Raw genomic sequence first — 17,257 nt, forward strand, 5'->3', positions numbered from 1 at the left:
AGATTATGTTAGGCCATTGCAGTTATTAAACAGAATCATGAAAACAGGGTAAGTATTACTGTTGTCCTTCAATAAGGTTCTGTATGAGGATTTGCTCTGCCAGACATGGAAAACTAATTTCTCTTTTGATACCCTGTTCAACTATCCCTCAAACTCTGCAAGGACTGTTCTAGTTTGTCTTCCTATTTTCCTCTTTACCCTGAACCTGCACTCCTTTTGGGTCTGGCTTCCCAGTAAAGCCTTTCACACTGCTGTCATTGAGCTACCTTTAACAGCCATACCTTTCTGCTAGGGCAGCAATCTTTCATCACAGCTCTTGCCAGTTAATTACTTAGCTGAAGCTAAGGAAGCAGCTCCTGTGTCCATTAAGGTTTATGACTGCTGCGGTATTGATTTAAACACTTCAGTACAGGACTTGGAAATGTCAAAAACAGACATAAGTATGTGAGTGTGCATACATATATAACTCTGCCTGGCAAGTAAAACTGAACCTTTGAGATGTGATTGGCAACTTTGACAGCCATGCAGTACAATGCCAACTGTGGTTTGTAGCCAGAGTTTTCAGTCTCATTGAAAATTTCATGTCCTACGCTACTGCTGGTTTGTTACTTTAGAGTCCTTGGAGAAAAATTCTGTGCTAGAAGAAGGTGAGAGTTCTTATTATCTCTGCAGCAAACAAGGCTTTTGTCTGAGTTGTGCAATTTTTAAAAGATGACTTTAGAGTCTCATTACTCAAAATAGTGGAGAAATATTATCAAATTCATATTTAGATAACACGATTCTTCTCTAAATAACAAATTGAAACTCATATTTTCACTATCCTCAACTATTATATTTTAGTTTATCAGTTATATTCTAAATAGCACGTGAATCTGTGATTTACACTTCCTCCAAATCCTCTCTTTCTATTATTCTACTGGCTACTTCTGTTATAAAACAAAGCAACAGTAATAAATTTTGGAAACATGAATAGTTTAATGCTATTTTGAATTAAAGACATTAACTCTTATTAACTGACTGCATTTGCCCTTCTTTTTTCGTAATATCTTATCCACTTAATGCAATCTTGAATGGGGAGATAAATCAACAAATATGGGTATATTATATATATACTGATAGGCAACCTTAGAGGATGCTTAAAAATAAGTTATTAAATCCATTTTAAAATGAAGTACTCTGTATAATGAATAAAATTTCAAGAACAAAGGTCTGAAAAGAAAAAAATGAGAGACATTCAAAAAACAAACCAAAATAGAAGTTAAAAAAAAAAAATACAGATGAAAGAAAATGTCTCTATTTTATTTTCTGTTAAATAATTAGCCAATTTAATTGACATTGTGATTAATCATTGATACATTATTATATAATGTTGAAACTCTAAGGATACAGAAATAATATTTTTATTTTATTTTCTGTATCCGAAATACAATGTTTGCTCCATTGTGATGTATCATAACTAGCTAAACTCTAATTTTAATATAAGGAAAGGGAATAAACACCTGAACAATATTTCTCTGTAACACTGCCTTATTTTTTAAATGAAGTCACACAATGGAGGCTATGCCTTGAAAAGAAGAATCACCAAATATTTAAAGACATTAAAATTGTATTATTGGTTTCCATTCTCAGAATCTGTAGATCAAAATTTTGTCATTGTATCTGCCCATTCAATTACTATATCTAGGTGGATCGATACTCTACTTAAATATACTATGTATGTATACTTAAGGGCTGGGAATTTGTTCCAAATACCTGATGTTTCTCTGGATCAAATTACAGGGGGGAAAAAAAAAAAATGGAGCCTAAGTTCAAAAGAGGTGGCTCTGATAGCTGTTGATAATGTTATTGATTTTTTTGCCTTGTCAAGACACATGCTTATACAATACTCATTAATTTCTCTTACCAAAATGTTTACAAAGCAAGGTGACAATCAGAGTCTTTAAACTGACCTTTTGTAATAATGCAGTTTCAGCTCATTTCCATGCTTTTGAAACTTGCTCTATAACTTACTCAAAGTGATTCAGAAGAAAACAAAACTAACACCATCTTATCTCCCTAAAATATCTTAAAATTGAATAACGGCAGAGAACCCTGAAAACAAAATTGCCACAATTCCTCATCAGCAAACTTGTAATCTTACGAAGAGGTACTTAAGTAGGTGTCAGTTCAGCTTATGTATATATTTTTTTAATTTGCTGCTTGATATTGCATAAAGTTTCCAGTAAATTTCACTGAAATGTTCTTGAATGTTTAAATCTGAAATAAGTTAATTTTGTCAGAAAACCTACATTTTTTATTTTATTTTTATTTTTTTATTATTTATTTATTTATTTATTTATTTATTTTTGTAGTTCCTACCATAACATATACACAGTTTGGCTTATTTAGAATTGAATATACTCATGTAGTTATCATTAACTAACTATTCCTGAGGAACAACTTATGTCCCCTGCATTAGAGTTTTTCTGGTGAGTCGTAATTACCACTGATGCCAAAACAATCAGTTTTTTCCAACTTGGAGTAAAATGTAAACTGAAGATCTAGGGTTCAAAGAGCATTCATCAAACCTTTGCCCACAATTAGTCCAAAATTGCTACTTTTGAATGAACACTGGAAACTTCTGCAACTGATTTGTAACTGTGTGATCCCTAGGGAAACTGTTTATAACAAAGAAAATTGTCATAGCTTTACCGTCCTTTGCATAACATTACCATTTACTAAAGCTCTAGTAACAATGTGTCTTATGGTTATCTCTTTATGATTTTATTTAAAGTAAATTCTAATACGTTCTCAGTGATCTAAATAGAGTTTATTTGCTATGCCTTCTCATAAACTACTGCCAACTTTGTTACAAAACGTTCTTTCCTTGATATTATAAGTGACAAAAATTTCCAGCAAAATATGTATTTTATTCTTCCTCTGGCTGAGAACAATCTGTCAAAACCAGAAAGAGTAACTATTACTATTTTTTTTTCTAGAGCTAGACTTTTTCATATTCAAAACATTTTTTAACACTAAACTAGATGGAAATATTACAGAATTAAAAATAATTGCACAAAAATCACAAGCATCTGTAAGAGAAGCAAGGTAAATTGGAATGGGAACTTTTTTTTCAGTCTGCTAGAACAGGTTAGGTGCTAACTGGCATTTCAGCATAAAATAATGAAAGCAAAGCTTTCATTTTATTTCAATAAAGGCCTAAAGCACTATGTAGCTCTATGGCATTTGCTGGGAACAAAAGATTAACTATGTAGAGCAATGCTAATTTTTCAATTTTTTTATCCATCAAACCGATTAATGGAGAGTTTTCCATAGAAACTGCTGTTTAGAAGAAAACCTAAAAACACACAGAACAAAGATTAACTTTCCTTTGCATACACATCTGCACGAAATGCATAAACTCCCTCTTCAAAGTAAGTTTGAATTTTAGCAATTATACTAGTTTTAATCTTTGATATTTAAACCTATCCCACTCCTTTCTTTCATATGACTTGATACACACTCTTAGAAGATTGTATCAACTGTCTTTGTACTTACATTAGACAGATGTGCCAGTTCTATCTCTAGGAAAGAATCCGTAGTTTTAGGCTCAGGTCGTATAGTAACAACAATAATTTTTGAATTAACAACTGTGAAATTCCTGGGGAAAAATACAAAACAAAACAAAACAAGCATGTAAAAATTGAAGATTTAACTTTATAATCCTAAATGAGGTAGCTCGTATTACATTCAAAGAAGTGCCTCATGGGTATTTTACATGACTTTAGCTGTCAAATATTCATGGAGAAAATATATATTTTCAGAAATAGTAAAATCTGTCACTCGTTACCAACTGTACCTGACACAGTAAAGGCTGAAAAACAACAATGGTGGTAGAAATGGCAGACATTAAATTATGATTTACTAATTAGAAGTATGCATCAATGACACAGACATTCTGTCAACTTGTGAGTGCATATCATTCACTTAACTCAAAGTAGACCAACTAGTTACATCTTACAAGAGACAACCATTTTTCTTTCTAAGAGCTGTGTTGGACTTCTTTTCCACCTGTTAACTGTAAAATTTTGAAGATGGATGAGTGCAGTGGCAGAGCCTACAGCAATACCGATTCTGCACTCATGAGAAAAACTATTTGTTTCCAACTGTGAAAAATCATTGGTTTGGTATATCAGTGGGCAACTTCATCATCTATATATATTTAAATAATAATCTTCAGTTTTCTTCTGACTGAAATCCCACAAAAATAAAATAAAATGAAATGAAATTAAATTAAATTAAAAAATAAAATCAGTCTTTCCTGGATAAATCAGATTAGAACTGGTTTCATGTTACAACACCAGTTTATTCAAAATAATATTTTTATGTGAATTTCTCTAATTCATAACGTATCTCACTTTTTACTTAAAACATGGATGAGAATGGCTACCTATCTAGGACAAATCTGGAAATTGTCAAGGTTATGCTAATACAGGTATAAAGATATGGTGATATAATGTTCACGTTCTTTATAAACCCCTCAAGGCTTAAAACAACTGCCATTTATCAGACTCTTTATGGTGTTCCCTTTGAATATAATGCTGCATTCAATAGAGATGCACAGAAAGAAGAATAAAACCTTATAGAAAAGCATATTCACAGGCAGATGTTATCAAAGAACAAACTAGATATTTTAGATGTAACTATAAGTCACTATCAATATTCTTATACTTTTTTTTTTTTTTTAATTACTTATTTTCCCTAGAGAAAAGGTATTTTAGAGAGGATTCCATACTGCTGGATCATTGAAATAGGAATTGACATGTCTACAGTAATAGAAAGTTAACTCAGCAGACAGCACAAGGAGTGAAACGATTCTTCTGGGAAAAATTATGAATTCTAGTCAAATTTTACTTAGCTAAATCAAACAATGGAAATATAATGGATGTCATTTTCTACTTTCTTTAATTCCTATATCTTCACATTGGTTGTACTGTAAGAACTCACATAGTATTGACAAAAAATGTATCTCTCTAGCAGACTAACATTTAATGTTTGGCAAACTTTCACAGCATTCTGTACAGATGCAGTAATGGTTGCTCCTTAACATACATACAGTAGCTGCATACCTATAAAAATTCCCAAGAAAAGAATAATTAAAACCAATAAAACTCCACATAAACACAAAATTGATTTCTCTAGCAGACCATGACAGGTAGCAGTAAGGTTTACTAGACATTAAAAGATTTTGTCTATTTTGGAAATTCACATAAGCTAGAGTAAATACTAATATCAACTAATTGGTTCATGGTACAACTTTGTTATTGATAAAAGTTTCCTTGCTGTATCTAGTTTTGTTGTGGTTCTGATGGTTCTAGCGTGGGATCCAAAAGAGCACTTTAGATGCAAAGTGTAGTCTAGGAACATTAAATTTGCCCTGATCTCATTAAAAACCCTACCTAACCATTTAGGTTCTCAAAAATCCCTGCATCAGAAAATACATATAACTAGCTCTATTGCTACGATGTCTGCTTCACTCACTGCTATTCTACCTGGGCTGAAAGCCTCATTTTATATCTCATATTATCTGTTTAGTTTGTCACCGGAAGAATGTGATCTGGCACGTATATGCTAAACCCACATAACACATGAGATGATACAGAATTGGGCTCAAAGCACTTCAGTCACAACAATTTATCTCGAAACCACTAGAGCACTGCCAGTGGTATTTTTATTGAAGACCATTTTTACAAACTGCTTAGTGCTGAGAAAAATTACCCTGTAATTTAAATAATCAGATTGTACAAAACTTCCTGAGAGGTGCAATATGTGGGTCTCAATCCCTCTCTTTTGGGAATGGCATAGAATCTATTTCACACTTCCTGAGCAAGCACAACATGGAGACCAACTTCACCACTGTCTTTTTCTCCTTCATCAAAAAAATCTATCTGTAATGAGAAATGAACTTGAACAGGATGTTGTCCTGTTGGCTCTCCAGAAAGGCACACATCAGGGTGAAGTTTTGAAATTTATTACTGAGAAAATATATTAAATTTGACAGGAACTGTAGTTGAGTAAATCCTTGAAGTTTCAAGATAACAAAGATTATCTTGAGCAAAGTCTTAGGAAGAACTTCCAAAGCTGCCTCCCTTGTGTTTTTCATATCTGAATTAATAACAATATTAATAAAATTTTATTACTTAGCTTTTTTTCTGTCAGGGTATATATCCTGAGGGTATTTTTTATATCAGGGTATACATATTTGTTCTATGTGACAGTGATATGAAATTCAAATTTTCTTTTCTTTTAGGAATGACTCTGTGCTGCCCAAGAAAAAATGAACTTATGAATAAGGTATGTTGCTTTCTCAACACAATATGAAGGAAATTATGGTTCATTGTGTGAATATTATATTTGTTACAGAAGTAATACAGATTCTATAGCAGTAATGCTATGCAGTAAATTCTTTTTGAGGTACTCCTTAGGTCCAGTACAATGGCTGACATAAGAAAGTGTAAAGGCCTTTTTAAATGTACAGCATAGAAAGGAGGATGTTAGGAATGATGGTTCATGTGGGAAAACAGAACATATCAGTGAATTACAGCAGGAAAAGTAAGGTGGTTGTGTAAGTGTCAGGAAAAAGTTTTACTACAGTAGATTCATTGATTATTTATTTGTTCTTATTTCTAGGAAGAAAAATTAAAAGCTATCTTACTGTATAGCAACATCCAGTATATTCCTTCAGAGTGCTCAAGAAAAGAATTATAACTACAGTGATTATATTTTTGCATATTTTTTTTTTTTTTTAATCTAACAATGTTATTTACATGTTCAGGGATATAAATATACGGAAATAAGAGGTACCTCATTATAATTCAATATATAAATATTCAATATTTCAATATCAAGAAAATATCTGTATTACATTACAATAAAAGAGCAAGTAGAAAAAAATGGAGTTTGTTATTTCTGCATGGAAAGAAAATAATAATTATATTTTTGTTAGGAAGAATAAAGTATTTTTCTTCTTCTTTCCTGGCCTTCTGTGTTAAATAGTCCTAGCAAAATTATTTTAATAATCTACATATATCACTTGAATTAATGACTTTTCCCAAAAAGTTTTAGATTAATATAATTGTCAACTTCTCATCACATACTGTGTATACAAGGCTTATTGTTAACAGATTCTATGCCAGTCAAAACAAGAAAGATCAAGTCCATGTGCTAAAAGAGTTGATTTTGGAGCTTGTGAAATATATTGTATAGCATATCTCATATAATGTAATCTTCATTTTATTCACAGAACTCCCGTCATGTATCAGATGGGAACTCTGTGGTTAGGTGTGCTTCAAAAGATTTCTTCTAAATATATATAATGATATTCCGATATGTTTATTTTATTATATTTACTTATTAAGTAGACAAATTCCTTCAAAAAATGCATTCACTTTCATTCTTCAAAGTCCTGGTATTAATCAATACATGGGAATGGACCACCACTAATATTTTGAAAACTATGGAAAGTAGATTTAATTCCATCAAACTTTTACTTTGCTCCCAGTCTAACTCCTCTTAAAAGAGACTGAAATCCCTCTGAAAAGAGACTGAAGTGCTATTGCTTTCAGGATGTTTAACTGCAGCCAGTAGAAGTTACCTTTTTTATCATGTTCTTAAGGTGTAAGGTGTAAGATTGTATTAAGGCCCTTGAACTCAAACACAAGCCCATCTTAATTTATCTTGGTTCACTTTTCTGTCCATCTTCATTTCTAGCATTAGCAAATTGTCATTTTACTTAGAGCAGTATCACATGTTCAAAATGGCTTTTTGTTGTTGTTGTTGTTTTTAATTTACACGTTGTGAACAGCTATCATATTTCTAGGCATCGTACAAAACCCCCCCCCCAAAAATAGATAATATTAACTCCCTTCAAATTTTTTTGCTCTATACATAGTGCTACTGAAGTATTTCACTATATTCAGCATTAATATAGTTACAATATTACATTTATAGATATTAAATAATATTACTATAAGTAATAATAAATGTTGGGTAATATCTTTCATTTCAAAATATAAGCAAAAAATAATAATACTTTTTCCAAACACAGAGGTGTGGATGTGGATTGTATGGCAGCCTCCTCTTCATACATGTTTTTGAATAAGTGTAAAATGATAAAGCACCCTATCACAAAGATTCCTAAAAAAACTGCATTGTAATTCTATTTTTTTTTTCTGAAAAGTCTAATGGTGCAACAAATTCAGCACTAAACATGGTTGTCACTTTTTTTCCAAATCAGAGTTATTTTTGAATGAATACTAAAATGGTTTGAATGCATCAAAATGGATAGGAATTGTGCAGTCCATGAAGTACTATTTTAAGGTCATAAGATCAAATTTTGAATATGATCACTATGGGCAAAGTAATCCACTATGATACTCTTCCTGATGAGGTAAGAGATGTAAACTGCAAAAGTGTTACTGTAATTTCATTATAAATATTAAAGAAGTAGAGGGTAGTACTGAGGTGCTACACTCCTAAAAAAAGATGAGATTCTGGGTACCCAGGGTGTTGATTTTTTTTCATTATAGATTAATCATGACTTTTATCTCTTATTCATGCACGTAAGAGAAAGTAATAGTGCTCATTTCCTTTTCTTGGGCAACTGAGAATTGGATTCAAATAATACTGAACATATTCAGAGGCAAAGTGGGATATCTTCATATTTGAGTTTCTAAAGACTTCATTTATGAATATATACACTTAGATTATTAGACCATTTTGCTTTAGAAGCTCACAAAACCTCTCTATGAACTGAATTGTACAGGGAAATGGTCAATTTTGCTGTAGAAATCAGCAACCAGATGAAAGTAGAACAGATACTTGGGGTACTACTGATTCCAGTGAAAACACAAAAAGGCTTAAAATCTCAATTTTGTTATGGATGAAATAAATGCAAGGAATAGCTCTTCATATAAGCGAATATATAGTATCTGAAAGTTCACACTCATTTTCTTTAAATCAAAACCATTGGCCTTTATATGCGGAAAAGGCATCATTGTGGTTTAGAGTTTACACTGCAAAGGTTTGAAAGGTACTTGGGTACATGGCCACCTCACTGCTTTTTTAGGACTGGCATAATTTCTCCAAAGTCTGCCAAAAAGGGCTAAATATTATAGTCCTTGGTTTTGTTTTTCTAATAAGGAGCTCCATTCCAGCGACTGGCACAGCAAATGCAAAGTGCTTACTGATATTTCAGAAATGGATGAGCTGTCACTGTGCCCTAGGCATAAATAGCTCTTGCCAGCACTCCCAGGCTGCTAGGTGTCCTGCCAGGACACCACTCTTCACACTGTACTCTGCTGCAGGGAGATTTCTATCCCTAACATTGCAGCCATTCAGTACACAGCACATTGCAACCTTACTGAGAAGTTGTGTTGTTTTTTGTTTCCTTGTTTGTTTATCTTAGTTTTTTTTTCTTGTCAAATTACATTCAAAGACAACACTTTTGGTTTTCCAACCTTTGTTTCAACTCCTGAAGTTTTTATGAAATAGAATAGGAAAAGGTGATCCTTTTCCATTAGATGGTTTTCTAATTATTATCCTTTCTATTGTGACTTCATTAACACTTGCTGTAGTGTGACAAAATATAAAATTTTACTGTTAAAAAGATGTTAGTAGATCAGTGAAGCACACAAGTAGTAACCAGATTAACAGTAGCGTGAAGTACATGTGGCCTGAGCCACATATTGAAGGGAATGTTTCCTTTTTAAGCTTAATGTAGATTAAATAAAACAGAAATGAATACACTTTGTTAAAAAAACCTATCTCTATAATACAAACAACCAATACAAACAACCATGAAGGAAATATGATATTTACATATATATTTCAAATAATTATAGAAAAAAAATCCCATAATACCCTTGCACAAATGGTAATGGTAGTTTGCATTTATCCATAAATGTAATGTAGTTATGCTAATTAATAGTGCATTTGTGGTTATATAGTTGCTTACCTCAAAGTTGGCAAAATGAGTTCTAAATTTTTGTACAGCACTGCTCCAAGTACAAATACAGTTGATTCATCTAGTTCTAAAAAGGGTAAGGAAAAAAGATTTTAAAATACTCTTTCCCAGCCTTGATGAGCATAAAAAAACTCCTGAATATCGTTTATCTTTCCAGTAAAAACTGTATTTTAAATAAACTACCATAAATTTGAATTATATCCTAGAATCCTTTCATAAAGATGTTACACTGTCAGAAATATATCAAAAGATTTAAACATTGAAAATCACATTTTCAAAAATCTATCACTGTGTACTGACATCCATGCTAGTTCATCTACTTTTATAATGAAGTGTCCTCAAAGGTTGTCTTTAACATTTAATATGTAGCAAGTAAATTTTCTAAAGTCAAAGGTATACACTGCAATGGCTTTTGTAAGTTGCATTAGAAGCTGGGGTAATTTGTCTGCTAACCATTATTTGGTAAAAGTTATGTCATTTGTTGGAATGGTCCAGACTGCTGGGATGGAACAGAATCAGAAAGCTCACAAGTGCTGTGCTTCAGGCCGTTTTGAGCGACCACAAGTACAATCCAATCTCTTGGATTTCTTCAGCACTTTCTGCTCGGATTAAGAAATTAAATTCCATCCTTTCCCTCTGGAATAAGATGTTTCTCTTATAAAACAACTTCCACAGTATACAGGAGTCCTATGAGACAAAGATCCTGAGTACCCTTGTTGAAGTCAACACAAAATTAACATACTGATACGCTTCTTTACCTGTTGACATAGGGGTGAATATATTTTTTGGAATGACAACCCTATCTTCTGAGTTTCTTGCCCAATCAACCATTCCTTTTCTTCCTTTCATGGGGAAATTGATGTCAGTTAGAACAGACGCAGCAGGAAGCTTCTGAATGCTAGCCACTAGAAGGAGAAATCAAATAAAATTGTTTCATACTTTAAAGCATCAAAAAGTGATAAAAGTAAAGCAATAAAAAATATTCAATAAGACATTTCAAGTAAAGTAGGAATTTGTAGGACATTAACCATCATTGAAAGTGTCATTTTCTGTATATTATGCAGTTCTATTACAGATTATCATAGAATCATAGAATCATGTGATTTGTATGGGACCCTTAAAGGTATCTAGTCCAACTCCCCTGCAACAAACAGGGACACCTATAGCTAGATCAGGTTCCTTAGAGCCCCCTCCAGTCAGACCTTGAATGCCTCCAGGGATGGGGTATCTACCACTTCTCTAGGTAACGTGTCACTACCCTCATTATAGAAAACATTTTCCTTATATCCAAACTCTTTTCTTTGAAACCATTTCCCCGTGTCCTATCACAACAGACTCTGCTAGAGTCTACCTCTGTCTTTCTTATAGCCCCCCTTTAGGTACTGAAAAGCTGCTCTCAGGTCTCTTTGACATAATTATGTTGCATTGATACTATTACTTGCCAGCTAGATTCTCCTCTTAACAGGGAGTATTAAATGTACTTGCTTCTACTATGGGATTCATGTTAGGACACAGTTGTATCTGCAGAGTAAATTCTAAAATGATTAAATGTGACAGTAAAAGGAGGATGATGCTGCAAATTGCTTTGGGAAACAAATCTTCTAGATGCAGGATAATGAAGCAATAACAGAGCCTTTATTCCCTATACAGGCACAATTTCAAGACAGATCCATTAAGGAGAACCACATATTAAAAGACCTCATTGTTTCCACATAAATGAGAATATTGCAGTGAAGCACTTGATTTCTTTTTCTTAAAAGAACAATTCCCATTATAAATTCTTAATTATATTTTTTTCATCAAAAACTCCAAATCTTCCAAACAACGGTACTATCATATTTGTAATAGATATAGAAATACAGAAGAAAGGTATTAAATCATATAATGGGCAATCTGGAATTTTATTTACTCATTCTCATTTTCCTTGCTTTCTAACTCAACTATTATCTGGAAATCACTTTTAGCTTTGCTGTGAAATCTAAGTATAGATTCCATGGCAACACTGCCAGTGTCTAGCAAGACTCCAACTACTTTTAAGGAACTGACAGGGCTGAATGACTTTATGTGCACTGAGAGATGACAAACAACACCTTTGGAGTCCTAGCCTTTTTCTTAATGTAAACCATGTTGATAATTTCCTGTGTAATGCTCATCCTAATCAATTTATGATGAGGCTAATACAGTTGGAAGAGTTTGAACATCAGAACATCAGAACTGTACTTTGATCCATGTAACGATTTTTCTCCCAGGATTAACTTTAAAGACAATAGGGACAACTGTAAAAGCAAGCAGAAGAGCAAAATTGAAGTAGAAAACCATTAGGTGTCTCATCAGTGGATTTCATTTGAAAGGAAACTGTAATTCATATCCAAGGAAAGAGCAAAATTAAGATGTTAACAATATTAACTCTGCAAACGTATTTCTTGGTAACTGAATCTTAGTTTCAAATTAAACTGGTTATGCATTATAGAATACCATCAGTAAGGTGGTACTTAAAGTTATTTCAGGCTTTCCATTATAAAACTATCATCCGAGCTTTACAACACTAGGTACAATGCCTGCTGGGCTAAAATTGGCAAATACATTCCCTGCTCTCAAGGGATGCTTAGTCTTCTGAAATTTCAGGTGTTATGTGAAGGGCGAAGAGATCAGATGTTTCCAAATTACTGGGGCATAAAATGGATTGCATGTTTTCACACACAACCAATGGATATACAGTATATTAACATTGTAAAAATGGATTTTTTCCATGGTTCCTAAAATATAATCAGATATTTATTTTATTTTCCACATAAATAAAATTAAACTCACAGTTTTCAGCTTTCAAAATTAAAAAAAGCCTATATAGGACAACGTATGTATAATATTTGCAAACTCTTTATCTGTATATTTACCTATCTGGTTATTTAATTAGCTAGTAAAGCCTCAATATTTCATCTACATTTCAGATGACAGTTCTTTTTACTGGAACAGGAAATCAGTGTTATTCAATGGAATTCACTTTGTATAACAGAAAAGTACTTTAGAGCTGGATAAATGGTAAGACTTCAAGACAGTATGTCTCTGGACTCTGTCTACTTATTTATAAGAGGCACATTCATTTTGGTGCCTAAATACTCAGAACTAAAGATTCCAAAATATTTGTTAATAATTAATTGATACACACAACCTAAGCATTTGACTTATGACTCATATGACATAAATATGTATGTACAATTCTTTTCATATTTCAGATAAGTTTTTCTTCTGCTCACAGTCAGAAACCAGCTAAATAAAAGTGTCTTTATTTTCACAGAGGATACCACCATAATACCTTGAACACTTTGGCTTTTTTTTTTTTTGTATACTTTTGTGTAGAGACTGTATTTAGCACACAAAACAATAACTGAAACTGATTTACCAAAATGCTTGCTCTCCATCCTGCAAAGACTGTATTGATAGATCCACATAAGATTATCAGGTCATTCTTTAGCCACTTTGTTGAATGATTCTAAGAGTATGCGCCTAATAATTTTAAATATGACACTGAACTTTGAAAGATAATTTAGTGGGCTCTTAAGTAGAGGCAACTAATTCAGCCCAGGAGAATACATGAAGAAATCTAAATCTCATCTGAAAGAGATCTTGAAGCATGACCTCTGAATCTGTATTTACATTGTATAAAGTGACTTTGCTGTTCTCAAACTCAGTCTAAACAGCATGAAGGACTTCTTTTCAGTGTGGCTGACAGAAGACTTGCACAGGTTGCACAGAGAGTCTGTGAAGTTTCTTTCTTGGACATCTCCAAAAGTTGCCTGGCCACGGTCCTGGGCCCCCTGTTCTGGGTGTCCCTGCTTGAGCAGGCATTGGGCCAGATGGACCCATAAGTTCTTCCAACCTTAACTAGTCTGTGATTCTCTAACTCAGTTTTAATCTGCAGTATGAAAATAATTATTTACTTTGTTAAGAACATGAAAATCAGCAAGCCTTCTAGAGAAGAACGCATGTAATTCAGGTGCCAAGTCATTTACATGTCAGCAGCTAAAATGTCAGTTTGTTCCACGAATGTCATACATAGACATTAAGACAGAATGACGTCATTCATTTTATACTTCATTGTACTCATTTTATGTTAGGCTTGTATTAGAAAAGTCTGTTTGAAGTACTGGACTTTGAATGATTCAGTTCTGCAATAAACAAACAAGCATATTACTTCCCATTTTTAGGAAAACAAAAGTAACACATATTTACTAAGATTATCTTAACAAAATATCATGTCCTGAATGTGCGAGACATAATACTAACTGATCAGGCCATTTTCAGGCACTGAAATTTTAGCTTCTTTATACAACACGGAATTTGTATGCTTGTGGAAGTAATTAGAACACTAGCAGAATTAAGTATTAAAGTGGAAAAAAAATTAAAAATAGAAGAAAAAAGGAAACAGAAGAAAATGAACTAAGCACAAGATGAAGAAAATTTACATTTTCATTTGAATAAAAGGAATTTAAATATCAAAATATCCCACATACATCATCTACAGCATACATTATTCTCTCATCCAAAAACATATTTCAGTTATTGATGTAACTTGTATTGAATCTGGTACTGCACTACAATACTGAAAATTCTTGTTAGTTTTTTATTTATACTGTGGCATTTCCTATGATTTTCCAGATACTGCTCTCAAAACAAACAAACAAAATGCAGTCAAGAGCTTCCACTAGTTTGGAGAAATTCTTTACTTTTGAATTAACTTTAGCTTGAAATAATAAGAAATATATATATATATATAAAGCAACGGGGCTTTTGGTGGGAGAAGATTTAGAAACAGAAAGTTTTTATGTAGAGAAATATATTTAAGGCAGAAATATATTGCATTACTTCACTTTCTGAATAGTCTCTCTTATTTTGGCCCTTATATACCTTTAACTACAATTCACATACGATTTCTCAAGGTAAGAAAAAATTGTAGAAAATAGGAATTTAATAACTAATATGTCTATATTCATTAACTGAAGAATTTAGGAAGTAGAATTTAATCTGTTTTCAAGAAGCAATATCACCTTAGTACTGAATACACCTACCATAAGTTATAACGCAGGCAAAATAGCCAGTCTTTTTAGAATTCCACGAATATTCATTTGATGCATATTGGTATAAATAATAAGACATTGGTTCAGTTACACGTAAGTACACACACATATTTGATAATTTCATGGTAATTTTTGATTCAGATAAATATTAATTCCAAGTATCACAGAATCATAGAATCATTGGAGTTGAAAGGGACCCTTAAAAGTCATCTAGTCCAACTCCTCTGCAATTGAGCATTTAGAAAAGTCGAGGTCATCACACAACAGGTTCTCATTTTTTAGACACAAGATACAATGCCCTTCTGGGAGAAATACTGCTAAATTTATTTCTGGGTAAAATAGTAATGAATAGAACTGTCATTGTCACAGAGGCTTGCGACAGAGAGCATGAGAAGATTTTTTGTATGTGTTAAAATTCAGAATACTGAGTATTTCTGCAAACCTCTCTATTAAGGCTCAATTAGAATTATACATTACAGAATTTTTCTGTTGACCTAAAATGTAAAATATTTGTTTGTCTGTTTAAAAAATAAACAAACTCATTCAAGTCAGTTCATGCTGGACACACAGAGAACAAAGTTTTGCCTGGCTTATTATCAAAGCTGCAGAAGGACGTATTAAAGATGATATCTATATCAGATTTATTCTATCCAATGAAACCTCTTCATTTTAAATATGTTCTTCAACAAACACAAATCATGAAACTCTCTTCTCAAGGAGACCAATTTGAGGATCTCCAGATTTTCTACAGACCCCTGCATCTAAGTTGGCTTGATGATCTCCCTTAAAATCCTTCCCTAGTTACACAGATAAATCCACTACTTACCACACATGAAATCATATATCCAACAGATCTATGGTGATATTGTATCCTGTGCATGCTTATAAGAACAACCAAGTAATTTTCACTCTGCAAATAATACTCATGAAATTCCCCTACAGTGAACCAAAATCTAACAGTGATCAGAAAAGCACTCTTAAAGAACTTAAGATGTAACGTCATTTCCTAAGATTAACAACACCAGAATGATCTCTTTTTGAATTAGAATCTTATCATGACCTGCTGCTCTACAAGCAGGGAAATAAGGGAGCCCCTAGAAGACTGTTATGCACTTATCTCCCTAGTGGTCATCAGCCAATAGCAGCTATCCATTCAGTAGCAAGACACAGAACTGGTGTAGGGAGAACTAGAAGCAGACGTATCAAAGACATTTTCATTAACGGGGCATGAGTTCTGCAGGCAGTTCTTCCCTTGATGTCAAGCAAACTGCTTTCAATGAGAATACTGTTTGAAGGTTAAGAATAACGTTACTTATTAATCAAGAAGATACCTTAACAGTGTCTTCTAAAAATTCCTTTTGGTATTCCATAGAAAATGCAATAGGGGAAGAGAAGTCCCTCTTACCCTTTTCATTCCAAAATGACACATTTGAGTATGACAAGAACTACAAAGAATTATTGAACTCATTTCTGTTTTAAGTTTGCAAACAACTTCAGTCAATCAAGAAATACAAAAAATAAGTAACACATACTGACACTTACATAATAGTATGAGATCTGAATATATATCCAACAGTCTGTAACAAACGCCAGCAGTAAGCTACCATATCAAGAATATGATCAGTATAAACACTTAGAACAGGCTAGAAAGCAATGATCAGGATACATTTAATAAACTCAGTTCTTTTCTGCCACTTTTGTAACTAAATTAAAAACAAAACAAAGCAAAACAAAACAAAAAGCAGAATATTTTAATAGGTAGTAAATGAGCATTTTCTTTTGCTTTTGTATACAACTGTTGTTTGATACCAACTTCCGTATTTTAGAAATAACTGTAGAGTATTCTAAAGATTCATGAAATATCACATATGCAGATGAAGTCCCTTGAGTGGCTTCTGATTGCAAATTTGTTATGATGAAAAATCAAGTTTGGTAAAGCTGAAAACAAAAGATTATAATTTTTTTTTTTCCAAATGTTTTGTTGTTCCAAGACTGGAACAATAAAAGCTTTCTTCAAACAAAAACAAAAACAAAAACCACAGATGACTCTATATAAGATATATATATGGGATATATATAAGATAGAAGTTCAGTTCCATAGAAAATGATAGCATATGAAAATCATATTATCATAGAATTTGGCCATAATCAAAATGCAACTTCCTCATGTCTCCATAAG

At 32.6% G+C, this 17,257-nt stretch overlaps 1 protein-coding gene across 1 annotated transcript in view; it reads right to left on the reverse strand.

Moving 5' to 3' along the window:
- Positions 1 to 17,257, reverse strand: part of ADGRB3 (adhesion G protein-coupled receptor B3) — a 277,241-nt gene that overhangs the window by 192,183 nt on the left and 67,801 nt on the right. Inside the window, exons 12-14 of the mRNA XM_019613580.2 lie at positions 10,762 to 10,908; positions 9,995 to 10,070; positions 3,538 to 3,640 (exon numbers count right to left, since the gene is read on the reverse strand). Coding sequence (XP_019469125.2) covers positions 3,538 to 3,640; positions 9,995 to 10,070; positions 10,762 to 10,908 — 326 coding nt within the window. The remainder of the gene's footprint in view (positions 1 to 3,537; positions 3,641 to 9,994; positions 10,071 to 10,761; positions 10,909 to 17,257) is intronic.

The sequence above is a fragment of the Meleagris gallopavo genome, chromosome 2 (assembly GCF_000146605.3).
Source record: "Meleagris gallopavo isolate NT-WF06-2002-E0010 breed Aviagen turkey brand Nicholas breeding stock chromosome 2, Turkey_5.1, whole genome shotgun sequence".
In the NCBI taxonomy this organism is placed as follows: domain Eukaryota; kingdom Metazoa; phylum Chordata; class Aves; order Galliformes; family Phasianidae; genus Meleagris; species Meleagris gallopavo.